The following is a 14,519-nucleotide window of genomic DNA, read 5'->3' as shown; positions in this document are numbered from 1 at the left end:
TAGTAAACGCATACTCTGTATTATTCAACAGCATATGTGACTTTGGCTAAGTATAACTAGCCCAGCAACTACTAATATCGTACTAGATGATTCTGGATGATCTTTGCTTCACCTAGCTTACCAGTGTATACAAACCTTTTTCCCTTTCCATGTGGCATAATGGCATGCTTATTGTTTACTCTACGAATGGTGGCCCAAAGAGGCATAGTGAGGAAGTGGAGCTCTTGACCGGTAGACAAAACAGCTCCTGAACTATGGAGCTCCCGGGAGAAGAGCTTTAATTGATATTACATCGGAGTGTTTGACGGTCTAGTTGCATATATTAGATCGACTCGCCTTGGGAGAACTGTATGCTATGTGAGTCGTATATCATGGACCACTGATTGCCTGTCCAGTTTTAAGAAAGGAGTTGGTTCTTGTTTCTCTCACAATCGGCGGAGCCCTGTCGAGCCATATGGGAAGACAAGGATGACCCCTGTGGCCTGATATCATAAAACTGGAGCCATAGGAGCAGTTCACCGGGTCAAGGTTGAAACGATTGAAGAGAGGGAAACTAGTATAGCCAACCAGAAACCGTAAAACATGAGGAGATGTCCGGATCTCTGATACTCTGAGGGTCCCATGCTGACCGTTAGATGGCGTCACACTCCACCACGGAGAGCAGTCCGCCGCCACACGTGCTGGCCCAAGCCCTGCCCTAGAGGGGTTGTCACGTGATAGCTCCGGACGCTTGCCCCGAACGGGCAATGTCAGTGACATCAGCGATGATAGTCTTTTTTCTTCACTTGCATTTCAGACTTCCTCAATCCCGCAGCAACTGGCAGGAATTGCTTAAGTTGACGGGAAATCCGCGGAGATCAACAATATAGGTACACTGTCTGACAGTTTCACTTGCAGGGGGATCCCGCACTCGGTGATATAACACTCGAACTGCTCCTGAGACGACTATCGAGTTTAGTTTCACTTTCTTATCAAGTTCCAGTCAGTGACGTACCGTTGCCCACTCCCGCTTTTTCTCACCGGAATTCTTTCCCCCCCACCGTCACACAAGTTATCTAAACCTCAACTGTTCCACTATCCATTCAGACCCCCTTTGTTTGTCACTCCTTAGATCTAATCATTGACCTTACTTCTTATTGTTCACCTATAGTTCTTTAATAGATTGTCATCTGCATGATGGCTACGACACACGCCCCCGCGGAGCCTCCCAAGCGCCGCCGTATCGGTGTCTTGACCTCTGGTGGTGATGCTCCCGGTATGAACGGCGCCGTCCGGGCTGTCGTTCGGATGGCTATTTATTCCGGATGTGAAGCCTATGCCGTATACGAAGGCTACGAGGGTCTGGTCCATGGCGGAGATATGATCCGTCAGGTACACTGGGAAGATGTCCGTGGCTGGCTCTCCAGGGGTGGTACCTTAATCGGTTCAGCTCGTAGCATGGCTTTCCGGGAACGTGCCGGTCGTCTGAAGGCCGCTAAGAACATGATTGTCCGGGGTATTGATGCCCTGGTGGTTTGCGGTGGTGATGGAAGTTTGACTGGTGCCGACCTCTTCCGTTCTGAATGGCCTGGCTTGCTGGAAGAGCTGGTCAAGACGGGCGAATTGACTGAGGAACAGATTGTCCCTTACAAGGTGTTGAACATTGTTGGTCTGGTGGGCTCGATTGATAACGACATGTCCGGCACAGACGCTACCATCGGCTGTTATTCCTCCCTTACCCGCATCTGTGATGCGGTCGACGACGTTTTCGATACCGCTTATTCGCACCAGAGAGGCTTCGTTATTGAAGTCATGGGACGCCATTGTGGCTGGCTGGCCTTGATGTCGGCTATCAGCACTGGCGCCGACTGGCTTTTCATCCCCGAGATGCCACCCCGCGAGGGCTGGGAAGATGACATGTGCGATATCATCACCAAGGTAAGCGATACTGAAATCATGGAATTAGCCGGTTCATCTGCGTGCTAACCGTATGTCCCACAGAACCGTCAGGAACGAGGCAAGCGGAGAACGATTGTCATTGTGGCCGAGGGCGCTCATGACCGCCAACTCAACAAGATCACGAGCAGCAAGATTAAGGACATTTTGACCAACCGACTTGATCTGGACACTAGGGTGACCGTCCTAGGCCACACTCAACGAGGAGGAGCAGCATGTGCCTATGACCGTACCCTCTCGACCCTACAGGGCGTGGAAGCCGTCCGTGCCGTTTTGGATATGACACCCGAATCTCCGTCCCCTGTCATCACCGTCCGCGAGAACAAGTTGCTGCGCACGCCGTTGATGGATGCAGTGAAGGCCACCAAGGAAGTAGCCGACCTCATTCATGAGCGCAAGTTCGATGAGGCTATGCATCTGCGCGACTCTGAATTCAAGGAGTACCATTTCGCCTACAAGAACACTGCTACCCCCGACCACCCCAAGTTGATCCTCCCAGAAAACAAGGTATGTCGAATTCTAAGTCTGCGTTAAAATAAAGCTAATGTCCTCTAGCGGATGCGCATTGCCATTATACACGTCGGTGCACCTGCCGGAGGTATGAACCAAGCCACCCGTGCTGCCGTCGCCTACTGCCAGACTCGTGGACACACGGCCCTTGCCGTTCACAACGGTTTCCCCGGCCTCTGCCGGCATCATGCAGACACCCCCGTTAGCTCTGTGCGCGAGGTCAGTTGGGAGGAGCAGGACACCTGGGTCAACGAAGGTGGTTCAGACATCGGAACCAACCGAAGCCTGCCGTCCGAGGACTTCGAGACCACTGCCAAGTGTTTTGAGAAGTTTAAGTTCGATGGTTTGTTCGTGGTTGGTGGTTTCGAGGCTTTCACTGCTGTTAGCCAATTGCGCCAGGCCCGCGAGAAATATCCAGCCTTCAAGATCCCCATGGTGGTCTTGCCGGCCACCATTTCAAACAACGTCCCGGGTACCGAATACTCCCTCGGCAGCGACACCTGCTTGAACACTTTGATCGACTTCTGTGACGCTATCCGTCAATCCGCGTCGTCCTCCCGCCGCCGTGTCTTCGTCGTCGAAACCCAGGGTGGTAAGTCCGGTTACGTCGCTACGACCGCTGGTCTCGCGGTAGGTGCCTCGGCCGTCTACATCCCGGAGGAAGGCATCGATATCAAGATGCTGGCACGCGATATCGATTTCCTGCGCAACAACTTCGCTCACGACAAGGGTGCCAACCGTGCCGGAAAGATCATCCTGCGCAACGAGACCGCTTCCAGCACCTACACCACACAAGTCATTGCCGACATGATCAAGGAAGAAGCCAAGGGCCGCTTTGAGTCGCGTGCGGCGGTCCCTGGTCACTTCCAACAGGGTGGCAAGCCCTCTCCGATGGACCGAATCCGTGCCCTGCGCATGGCCATCCGATGCATGCAGCACATCGAAACCTTCTCCGGCAAGTCCGCCGACGAGATTGCCGCCGACGAGCTTTCTGCGACCGTCATCGGTGTCAAGGGATCCCAGGTACTCTTCTCCCAGATGGGCGGTCCCAACGGCCTGGAAGCGACCGAGACCGACTGGGCCCGTCGTCGCCCGAAGGACGAATTCTGGCTTGACTTGCAGAGCACCGTCAACATTTTGTCCGGTCGCGCCAGCTTCGGCGAGGGCAAGACGGGCTGGTCTTGCTACGAAAACTGTTAAACGTTGGCATAAGAACAACAACTTGCACTGTTAAAGGCGTTAATGAGAGTTGGGTGGTTAGAATCCGTGACCGGCGGGAAGACTGGTCGTTTTCCCTTTCACATACTAGGCCGGCAAGAACAAAACGAAACTTGAGATGCAGTGATGGCTGCTACGTATGTATCATGACAGACAGGAATTATTGAATGAAAATTATGATCTCCCTTATTCAAATCGCTCTTCATACCTATATGCATTATTAAACGTCATATCTGAACTCATAGCGTATCTCATGTAATACATCTTCACCAAATCATGCAAGACACTCCCTAGACAAACCCGCACTCGCTCAATGACCCCGAAACCGATAACAGTGACAACAAGACTAGTAAATTGTAATACTTATAATCGAAAACGGAGAATCGAAGAGAAAACGAAAATAGAAGTCATGAGTAAAGGTAGATTATTTCTCGATAATCGCCAACTCATCCAAAAGCTGCACCGTTTCAGCCGGGTTAGCGATCCAGGCTGTGGTCGAAGCCAGGCGTGCCTAAGATCCACATATGAGTATAATTACATTGCAGGTTGTAATAGGAATGAAGGAGAGGGGCTGTTAACAAACCTTAAAATCATTGGCGCCAGCGGACAAGAACTGGTCGCCAATGTGGAGAGTACGGGAACGGTCGATGCCGCCGAAATACTGCTGACAGGCGCGCACACCCCAGGATTTATCGCCGATGTCGACGAAGACGTCATTTCCACCTTTATCAGTAATATTAGTCAGGTCTGTAGTGTGTGACGAGGAGGGGTTGTGATATAGTACCATTGAACGCACAGAAGGGCAATCTAGTGCCGACGACCGATCGCTCGACAGTGTTTTGAACCACTAGGACCGTTTCTTCCCATTGTTCTCGAGTAACCTTTGTCCGATCGAGGGGGTAAACGCCAACAGCACGATCCTTTCTCAGTACTGCGACGGGGAGATTCAAATTCTTGGCACAAGCGCGGAGGGAGGATTCAGCGATGTCCAGAAGCTGTGTGATGTCCGATTCTTGCCAGGAGTGCATCTCTTCGAGCAACCATTGTTCACGGGGGACGTAGGTAAGCTTATCCGGGGAGGTGTGGTCGTAGCGGAAGAGGAAGTTGCTTTCACCGCCCATGACGACGAGACCGTTGCGATTGGCCGGGGTGAGGACGTCGGAGCTGTGCACAGCGTCGAGGAGACCCTTTAGACGTTCGTAATACTTGGGTGCCTCGGTGTAGCCGGCGGCGGTGACGATGCCGATTTTGCGGCCTTGTTGGAGGAGACGGATGAGGCGGGGTATGACGGGGTTGTCGTCGGTGAGGCAAGCGCCGTCATCGTATAGGGTGACATCTCCGTCGAAGGTTACGAGGTCGAGACCGGAGGTGCGAAAGAGGCCCAAAAGCTGAGCCGAGTTCAGGATGAGGCGGATGTCATTGAAGGACGGGGCAACAAAGCGACGCCGGCTGATGAAGCGTTGGCTGTCCTGGTATTTGAAAGCGTCTTCGAGCGGGAGGGGCGTGAAGAAGGAGCCTACGGTTGGCACGAGGTGATTGAGCTTCGATTTACCGGGGGCGCCTGTTTTTATGTGGTGGACTGGATTGTTCTGAGTTAGTGAAGCGAATTTGGCTGATGTGAGTCAGGGGAGAGGAGTACTATGATCGCGCATGAGATTCTCAACATCCCGGAAGATCTCCGCATAACGTTGGTGGGTATCCGCCGCAATGGCGACCAGATTCTCGCCGTGCTCTTGGTAGACCGCCGTAGGTTGTGAATGCAGGACAAATGGAACAGCCAGAAGGCCTTTGATCCATTCTATCAGCTGGTCGCGACGATGCGACTGGTCGAGTTAGCGCCATGGACCGCGGGGCCAGTTTGCGTCATACCTTAAGAGCATCAGTAGGATTCGTTAGCGGAGCGTCCACAATTCACAACAGGGTCAAGTCGGAACTCACATTCAACGCGATAACGGGTCGTCATGATTATAAGGTGTTATAGGAGGAATGATCGAGAGTGTATGGGGAGCTGTCGAGTGTGGGGGATGGAGGATGAGGAGAAGATCAAGTCTCAAGGGAGCTTGTTTGCTCTTCCCCACATCTGGTTTAGCTTCGGTATTAAATCTATAGTTTGGGTCATGTGGCCAGATTGTGTCGTGACGCGGAGATAAGATCTGTCAAATCAGATCCCTCAATGCCACTCCCTTCATTCTCTCTGTTCTTTTATAAGTGGCGTCAATTGTCGGTGTGACAGAATGTCATGTCGGAGGCCGTAGCTGTAAGGATTCTAAACCAGTCTATACGACGAACAGGCTGGAATTAACCTGACTGGTCACGGACGTGACCTATAGTCGTATATACGTGGCATTTGAATGAACCCAGAACCTTTCGGGCCTTTTCCACTTTTGAATGTTTGAGTCTGTCTCACGAATTACCATGGATCGTAAAAGCACACGGCCTCTTCCAACGCTCCAGAAGTGCCCGACCATGCAAGGGGGCGGAGACTGATGGTCTATTCGGAACCAGTCTCCATCCGCTGCAGATCTGGTGGACCCTCAGATATATCTGGTTCATCAGACCGTGTCCACCGCACAGCTGCATATTCAGTTGTGATTATAGCTTGTTATTGGGAAGGCATTGGTCGAAACCAGAAGCACCACTTGAGGTAGTGATTTTGTCGCTTGTGACCATTCTTTGATAAGTGCATGAACTCGGTCATCGCTCAAATCTAGAAGATAACTAGATCGGATAGATCCGAAGAAGTTGTCAGTTGGGCAGAATTGAAGACAAGCGTATACAAATCACAGGCCGGAGGAAACGCGAGTCCAAACACTCCTTGCATAACTACTAGGTGGAAATAATAGAAGAGGATTTGATTTCCAACTAAGGGGTATTTACCGGAAACGGCACTGTTCTGCTGTAGGCAGTCGCTGAATTGTCAAAGGTGGATTATGACGATTAATGTCTTAATAGGTGTCAGAGCTGCTAACTATGCAGGCTCTACCTTCCTATAACAATACTGGAAACTTAATTGACGTGAAGGAATAGCTTCTACCAAGGTAGAGTAGACATAGTTCCTATGGATCGCTTAGAGTATACTGTGATGGTCAAGTCTAATACAAAGTGGCCAATAACCCTTTCTATGACAGGAGAGATCAACGAGAAGAGAATCAAGAGAAGAATGTGTTTATAATCGACAACTAATCAAAACAAAAGTCTGTAAGCCAAGTCCATGTTCAGTTCCAGTCTCTAGAACAGTTAACTAGCTAGTTAGGTCTCCACATCAATAACCCCTCGTATCCCCCAAATCACGAGCTCCGTATCACGAGAACCCCTGCCACTCCCCCAAACCAACCAATAACAAAGCCCCCACCAAGTGACCAAAAAAGCCCTCAAAACAACAAACCAAGACTGATGGCAGCCTGAGTCACTCACTCCCGGATGACACGACACCTACCTCGGCCCTGCCCAGAACTCTAAACCCCAACAACCAAATCAATTAAAACTCCCGTAGATCCCTGACTCACCTATTAAGATAACAGTTAATATCACTGCCTAGTGCGATCCTGATGAGGTCATAGCCCGTTCTAGAACGAGCGGAGCAGGGGTGTCGGGGCGGCTCAGCCGCGCTGTCAAGATCAACTAAGCTTCATGATTGCCTATTCGGGGGACGGATTGGGTATAGACAGTACGCGATGGGTTGTGACTACGTAGTATTGGAGTTTTGAGGAAGAGGGATGCCGTAGGCTTCGTGGATGCCTGGGGGATTTGTGCGTCATCGTTATCATACAGTGATTTAGTTTTAGGGAGGGTTCGTGGGTATATATCTGGTGGATTAGGTGTAGCTTCTGTGTATTATCATTCTCGGATATACATTTTCATTCTCGATTTTGTTAGGGTGTTGCATTACAAAGAAGTATAATTACTTCAGTATACTAAAGTCATTCAATATATCCACACAAACCAACAATATTAATATCAAAATGGACACAGCACCACCACCCTACACTCCCACCTCACCCTCACCCTCACCTTCAACCTCTACATCACCAACAATAACCCCCCAAAACCTCGCCCCAGAAACCCTCCTCACTCGCGGTCTCCAAATCCCCTCGAAATCCGCCTACCCAACCTCCGGCTTCACATACCCGCCCCTCCTCGCCCAATACAACATCACCCCCACCGACTGGGAAAACTTCACCTCCGAGGTAATCACCACCGCAAAACTAAGCCGCAAGCAATGGACCACAGCCATCGGGAAGGGGCTGGGGGTGATGGTGGTCGGGGGCCTCATGGTTGGGTTTCTAGGGGCCATACCGGCGTATTATGTGGCGAGACGGGCGCAGCGGAGTCGGGAGGAGAGGAATATGATTGTTGGGAGTGGGGAGTTGAGGGATGTTATTGAGCGGTGGAATGGGGGGTTTTTTGAGCCCAGGGGGGTTTTGATTCGGGTTGATTTGCCGTTTGAGGAGGTGGAGGAGATGGAGATGATGGATGTTTTGGAGAGGAGAAGGGGAATTCCGGGGTTTGGGGCGTCGAGGGAGGGGGAGAGGGTGAGGGAGGATGCGGCGAGGAAGGCGAGGATTGTTGTTATTCCTTTGCCTGGGAAGTTGGGGTAGATATTGTGTAATTTGTGATGTGATGATTAGATGTTATGTATGGGTCATGGATAATGAATAAGGATTCTGATGTTATAATTTATTTGTATTCTTAGCTTCGTAAGTAAGCTTCGTAAGTTCGTTGATACTAGGAATTATATCCGTTCAACGGATGTTGGCTCATCTCATTGTACATATAACATAATAGAGGAATATCATCATAACTGCTCATCTAGACCCTTGTAGTGTTGTCCCTGCTCCCCACGTTCTCTACGTGGCTGGACTGTTCCGCGATCTGCGCCTTATCCGACATGACCATGTCGCGCTGCTCGGCATCCCGAGCACCGTACAGACCGATCTTGTACCAGGGCAGCTCGAACAATCGGTCAATGGTCTCCAGACTACGGCCCGCCGTCTCGGGAACGGTGAATAGCACCCAGAACCAGCCGATGACGGTCACCGCGGAGAAGAACCAGAAGGTACCCATGGGGGTAATACCGCCGTGGTCCGTGCCGAGGAGCATGTTAGGCACGGCACGCGAGTTACCGTACTGGTTGACGAAGTGCAGGGTCATCGCCAGGGAAGTCGCCAGCGCACGGATACGGAGGGGGAACAGCTCAGCTGTGAGGAGATACTGCATGGAGTTCCAGCCGAGGGCCCAGCCGAATCCGGAAATGTAGATCATTGCAATGGCGCCTCGGCTGGGACCGAGCTTGTTTTCTGGGAGCACGAAGTCGTCCACGACGCCCATCTCCGGGACACTAGTGAGGAAGCCAGCCACGTAGATCATGGAGATCGCCTGGAATGTGATACCGATAAGCAACGAGCGCTTGCGGCCGATCACGTCGACCAGGAATAAGGCGCAAATGATAGCAGCAACCAACTTGACAATACCGAAGATACCGGTGATCAGGAGCGATTCGTTCGACCCAGTGATGCCGAGCAGGGCGAACAGATCGGGGGCATACAGGGTGATCGAACCGGCACCAGACCACTGGGAAAGGAGCTGAGCCATCAGGGCGAGGTATAGACGGTACAGGTTGCTGGGAACCAGGAAGGCTTCTTTGATCACTCCTATAGGACCAGATCCCATTGTAGCTTCCATCTCGGCCTCATGTGAGGTCCGGATGGCGGTCATTTCCTCGACGACGTACTCGTGGTCCTCCGGGAGATGTCTGACACGCGACAAATTCCTCAAGGCCTCATCATACTTTCCTTTCTTGACCAGGTAGCGAGGGGACTCGTACTGGGTGAAGGAAAGGAGGAAGATAAGGCCGGCGAAGATGATGTGCAAACTGGTGGGCACTTCCTATTGAGGAGTTAGGATATCTAGCGACCGTTGTCAGGGATGAAATGCACTAACCCAACGCTTGTGTGTGTTGTCTCCAAGGTTCACTTGGCAGCCATAGTTGGTGAAGTAGGCAAGGACGATACCGAGGTAGACAAAGCCAGTGAACACACAGGTACAGAGACCACGGACTGATGCGGGGGCCTATGATGGTGAGCCGACGATCTCTTCATAGAAGAATGTGCTTCACTTACGATTTCTGCAAGATACACAGGGCCAACCACAACTGTCTGACCGACACCCAAACCGGCAACAAAACGGCCAGCATAGATAGCACCCAGGTTACCATTAGCTCCCATGAAGATAGCAATACCAACGATCCACAGGACACAGAGCTGACGGGTAGCCCAGAGACGGCCGATGCGATCGCAAACTAAGAAGGCACTGGAAACAAAGATTTAGTATTGAGGTATGGAGAGTATCGCCAGAGATATGGTTATCCTTACAAGAGAGCACCGCCGACAGAGCCAATCTGGACCATGGCGGAGACATTGGCCTTGATGTTGGTCTGCTCGACTTTACTGTACGAATCGTAGTGGATGGTTCTTTGGAAATCCTTGGAGTTGAAGGCACCAGAGATCAAGCCCTCATCCACACCTCGAGCAGCGCCCATGAGCCCGAAAGAGATGACAGCAAGCCATAGTCTCCAGTTGTAGACCTGTTTGGGATCGCCCAGGTTTTTGAGCTGGAAAATATTGACGGGTTTCTTTGCGCCCGCCATTGTGGTAGAGGGAAGACTTGCGTTGTCTTCAGTGCCGTTTTGGCGTGAGAGTCAAGTAAGGAGACCGAGCACGCGAGTGTTAAAGAGAAGAGGGGTGACAACGCAATGGTGACACGGACAGGGAGGCCGGATGACCAGGTTCTTATATACCCCAGACGATCCCACCCATTGGGGGATTTTTTTTTCTCACATGGTGGTGACATCTAACAATGCGGGGGATGATACAAAGCGTGGGGAGACTCGTCGGAATAACTGACGATTACCCAAAGGTAAAATCCATACACTCCTAACCCTAAAGCTACAAAAAACAATGTCAATGGGTTTACCATTCACCATAACAGGAAACTTTGCGCGGTGGGCCTGCGTTGGCCAAGAGCTGGATGTCGCCAAGGGTGCTTAAGCCCGGGGTACAGGTAGGGCGCAAGCCTTGGGTGCGTGTCTTCCATCGGTCAGGTTCCGAAGCCTCGAGATGAGCTTATTAGCTCTTAACTCATCCTCGGCGTTGTGCTCATTGTGTAGCAGCCCTTTTTTCCAAGCCGTAATATCCTACTTTTCCAGCCGCAATAGCCACGAAAAGAAACAGGAATGAAACAAAGAAATCGTAGAAAAGTTTTAAACAAGGGCCAATCTGCTGATGCATCATCTCCGTACTAGTTGCTGCACTTTCCTACATATCCCTGCCATGCACAACTAAGTAATCACATGGACCCAGTTGTTTTACGGCCGAAAAAAAAAAAGGATCTTTCCCCGGCTTCGGATCTGGATCACATCTAGTCTAATCTAGCAGGAGCAATGTCGGTAATACTTAGGCTCTGGGACGATTTCGGTCAACGTCCGAAAAGCATCTGGCGTCACCCGGGCCCAAACGCGAGAAAATTCTCCGGCCGGACTGCTTGGCAGACCTGGGGAAAGGGAGGGCACCACGAGTTTACCGGACGTCACGAGGAATGCGGGATATAGCGTAGCAGGTGGGGTTCTTGAGGAGCAATGTTCGACCTTCCTGACTGGTGACCGGGGACATTAGAGCAAACGGAATGAGTGGCTCTTCCAGCACGGACTCTGCCGATCCACATGTGGTGGCCAAGATTTCTTTGGCTCTTTCTGGGGAAAGTGGACCTCGAAAACCCTAACTTAGAAGCTAATTAGGAGAAATGTAACGTATCCGGCAAATAAATGGGAAAAAATTACTAACTCATCCCCACCCTTGTTAAAAAAGGAAGCGAAGGTCTCACGACTGTGTGGACTAGCCCGGTCTATACTCATTAGAAATGCATGTTCGCCCCCAGGTCTCTCCCCGCGAAGGATTCCTGGTCCTTGCTAGTCTTCCTCGGTCTACCCAGTCGTTTTCCAGTCGCCTCAGCGCTAGTCATCTGGACCGGACTCACACCGACGTGGCCGATTACGGCATAACAGCCCACAGCTAAATAGCCCAAGCAGACACTGGCTTAACCCTCAGGAACCCAAATCCCGACGGATCGGTGAGATCCGAAGACATGATGGGGAAGCCGTGGCACTGATAGGCAATTGACAGGAGGTCAAAGAGCGCGAAAAATTTTGTCATTTGTTGGGAGGCGCTGGATGGATTTGTCTCCGAGTAGGGTTTCGGCGAGACCGTGACCTGTCGCGCCATAAAGTCCAACTACCAGGAGTAGTAAACACACATTAGCACCCGTGGCTATTCTCACCCGCCCACAAGGATAATACGGACTGTTTGTCCACTCGGCCGTTGGGGCTTCATTGGCGTATATTACGGCTATCCGGCAAGTTCCTGCGTAAACATTTCCCGTGTGTGATTCAGATAAAGCTGTGATCGACGGCAACAAAGGCTCCAAGTTGAATCTGGCCACTCTTATTGATTTAAATTTACAGACTAATGAATAAACACATACCATGTATCCCTCTCCTGACACCATGCAGGTCTATGCATGCATCGATACATAAATGAAACCCCTGCCTCCCTATATTAGGCACAAGCGAAATGACCAAAATAAAAACCCCCTGTCCGCGACTCTACGTCCGCCATCGGAAGGCCGGGTTGCGCCAGTCTAGATCCTGGATCTGTTTCTGGGACATGCCCCGCAGAGCCTGATCGATGTCCACCTTATCCCGCCTCTTGTTATCCCATTTCATCCACATCCAAAGGCAGGCCCCGAGGATCATAGTCAATGTTGACGTGGCCAGGTTGAGGCCATTGCCGATATGATAATTTGGTGCATCAAACGGTAAGAATGACCAGGTGGAAATCAGTCCGCCCAGGTTGCCGAACATTACGGTCGTTCCGATCGCCGACGATCGCGCCGTATCCGATACTACGTTGTTCGAAACGTGGGCATTGCAAAGGGCGCCAAATGAGAACGCGCCGCATGCAATCAGGAAGGTAGCACCATACCGCACCATGGGCTCGGTGCTGGCCAAAAACATGATATAACCGATAATCATGAGGGGAGGTGCGATGACAAAGTACACCATGCGGTTGTCGAAGCGCCAGCTGAGGAAGGGGAACAGAACGGTGAAGAAAGCGCCGACCACGTAGGGGGGCACGGTGTGTAATTGTTGTGAAACAACGCTGGCGTTCGGATAAATAGTCCGGACAATGGTCGGAGCGAAGAATGCTAATCCCTGCACGGTGATGTTATTGAGCAAAAAGATAAACGACGTTGACAATGTGACCGGATTAAAGATGCCAAGCAGCATCTTGGTGCGATCCATCTTGTCTAGCACTTCCGTGGTCGAGACACGCTCCGCCTTCAACCGGGCAATGGCAAGGTCTTTCTCTTCCTGTGTCAACCAGCGTGCGGTCTCAGGCCGGTCAGTTAGAGTGACAAAGGCGATGAGGCCGAGACCAATCGTGATAATGCCCTCGATCGCGAAGATCATGCGCCAGGTGTGCAGGCTGCCAAAAGAATCGAGCGTTAAGATTGCCGATGCGAGGAGGCCGCCAAAAGCACCGGCGAGTGGTGCCATGACGATGTAGAGCGCCAGGCGGAATGCAAGCTCACTACGCCGATACCAGCGCGAAAGGTAATAGGCAATTCCAGGTAACATGCCTGCTTCGAATATCCCAAGGAGGAACCGGACTCCGGATGCCGCGTGGATATCCTGGACGAAAGCCGTTCCAAGGGAGCAAACCCCGAATAATAAGGTGGTCGTAGGAAGAAACCAGCCTGGCCCCATCCATTTGCAAGCGATGTTGCATGGAATCTCGAAGATAATGTATGAAATATAGAATATAGATAAGACGGTATTGTAATCGTTCCCCGTGAGGCCTAAATCTTTCTCTAGCCCGGCGAGTTTGGCGTTCCCTACAATGTAGTCTTGGTTAGTGCCCGGCTACACTAGTAACATGTAGTATAAGATAGCTTTGCGTCGCGTATCAGCCCGCAATGGAGGTGACCTACCGATATTGGCGCGGTCAATAAAACAAAATAGATAGAGCAATGCCACAGTCGGGACAATGCACAGATCGATCTTCAGTCGTAGGCGACGTTCAGCAGCACGATCGAACTCAATCAGTACGCGACCATATTGATCAGTCGCAGCCTGGCCACGTTCGGCCGCAGCGATGACATTGCTAGCGTGAGCATTTTCGGCCTTCTCATCCGCCACACCGTCCAAGGCACCCTTTTCGGTCGCCATGCTAGCTTAATCTTATCACAGTGAGCTCAAGAACCAGTAGTCAGGTGAACAGTTGCCGATGCTGCTATCCATGCATCCTCCTATGTTCCCCAGTTCAGTAGGCATGTAAGGGGGGTGTGGGGTGGATTTATACACAAAGTGAAAAATACATCCACCGATGACAGTCGGATGCAAGACGCAGGTCGGATTTGCCGAAAGCCAGTGCGGGAATGAGGTTCGGATGATTGCAAGTGTGCAGGATCTGGGGTTGAGCAGATTTTCGCTGCCAGAGTCTGGGCATTGGACACCTGGGAGCCTCAAACTTCAGGCCGTCAACCACATGGCCTAGAATACGACATGTTCACTGGTCCGTTTCAAAGGACTTGGCTTTAATTCACGGTAGTTAAACCGGAAGGGTCACTAGCTCCCAAGAGACAGAAGACGCAGTACCATGTCATTCATGGAATTGCCGAGCTGCATGGTAATTGCATTCATTCCTTAAGCCGGGGTGATAGGCGAGCCGCGGCAATGGATGTTGGGAAGAGAACTAAACCAGGTCAACAATCCCTTCTGTTGGAGCTTCCAAAGTTTCGTG

At 51.4% G+C, this 14,519-nt stretch overlaps 5 protein-coding genes across 5 annotated transcripts; 2 read left to right on the top strand and 3 right to left on the bottom strand.

Moving 5' to 3' along the window:
• Nucleotides 1-1,176: 1,176 nt before the first annotated feature.
• Nucleotides 1,177-3,645, top strand: F9C07_2226744 (pyrophosphate-dependent phosphofructo-1-kinase; the record flags this gene model as incomplete). The annotated part of the gene is made up of 3 exons (XM_041290409.2): nucleotides 1,177-1,917; nucleotides 1,981-2,442; nucleotides 2,491-3,645. The coding sequence occupies 3 exons, from the start codon at nucleotides 1,177-1,179 to the stop codon at nucleotides 3,643-3,645; spliced, it is 2,358 nt and encodes a 785-aa protein (XP_041143720.2).
• Nucleotides 3,646-3,786: 141 nt separating this feature from the next.
• Nucleotides 3,787-5,739, bottom strand: F9C07_2133213 (IMP-specific 5'-nucleotidase 1). The gene is made up of 6 exons (XM_041290399.2): nucleotides 5,602-5,739; nucleotides 5,533-5,543; nucleotides 5,303-5,486; nucleotides 4,448-5,242; nucleotides 4,247-4,386; nucleotides 3,787-4,174 (listed from the first exon to the last, which is right to left on the bottom strand). The coding sequence occupies exons 1-6, from the start codon at nucleotides 5,624-5,626 to the stop codon at nucleotides 4,088-4,090; spliced, it is 1,242 nt and encodes a 413-aa protein (XP_041143719.2). The 5' UTR covers nucleotides 5,627-5,739; the 3' UTR covers nucleotides 3,787-4,087.
• Nucleotides 5,740-7,625: 1,886 nt separating this feature from the next.
• F9C07_1826 (uncharacterized protein) lies at nucleotides 7,626-8,261 on the top strand (the record flags this gene model as incomplete). The annotated part of the gene is made up of 1 exon (XM_041285046.1): nucleotides 7,626-8,261. One exon carries the CDS (start codon nucleotides 7,626-7,628, stop codon nucleotides 8,259-8,261), a length of 636 nt encoding a protein of 211 aa, XP_041143718.1.
• Nucleotides 8,262-8,472: 211 nt separating this feature from the next.
• On the bottom strand, nucleotides 8,473-10,309 carry F9C07_1827 (putative MFS quinate transporter; the record flags this gene model as incomplete). The annotated part of the gene is made up of 4 exons (XM_071508416.1): nucleotides 8,473-9,545; nucleotides 9,600-9,732; nucleotides 9,783-9,972; nucleotides 10,035-10,309. The coding sequence occupies 4 exons, from the start codon at nucleotides 10,307-10,309 to the stop codon at nucleotides 8,473-8,475; spliced, it is 1,671 nt and encodes a 556-aa protein (XP_071364096.1).
• Nucleotides 10,310-12,319: 2,010 nt separating this feature from the next.
• On the bottom strand, nucleotides 12,320-13,945 carry F9C07_1828 (permease of the major facilitator superfamily; the record flags this gene model as incomplete). The annotated part of the gene is made up of 2 exons (XM_041290397.1): nucleotides 12,320-13,611; nucleotides 13,708-13,945. 2 exons carry the CDS (start codon nucleotides 13,943-13,945, stop codon nucleotides 12,320-12,322), a joined length of 1,530 nt encoding a protein of 509 aa, XP_041143716.1.
• Between the last annotated feature and the right edge of the window lie 574 nt (nucleotides 13,946-14,519).

This window comes from Aspergillus flavus, chromosome 2, assembly GCF_009017415.1.
Source record: "Aspergillus flavus chromosome 2, complete sequence".
Classification (NCBI taxonomy): domain Eukaryota; kingdom Fungi; phylum Ascomycota; class Eurotiomycetes; order Eurotiales; family Aspergillaceae; genus Aspergillus; species Aspergillus flavus.
Note: the sequence above shows the minus strand (reverse complement) of the source record. Positions and strands in the feature narration are given on the sequence as shown.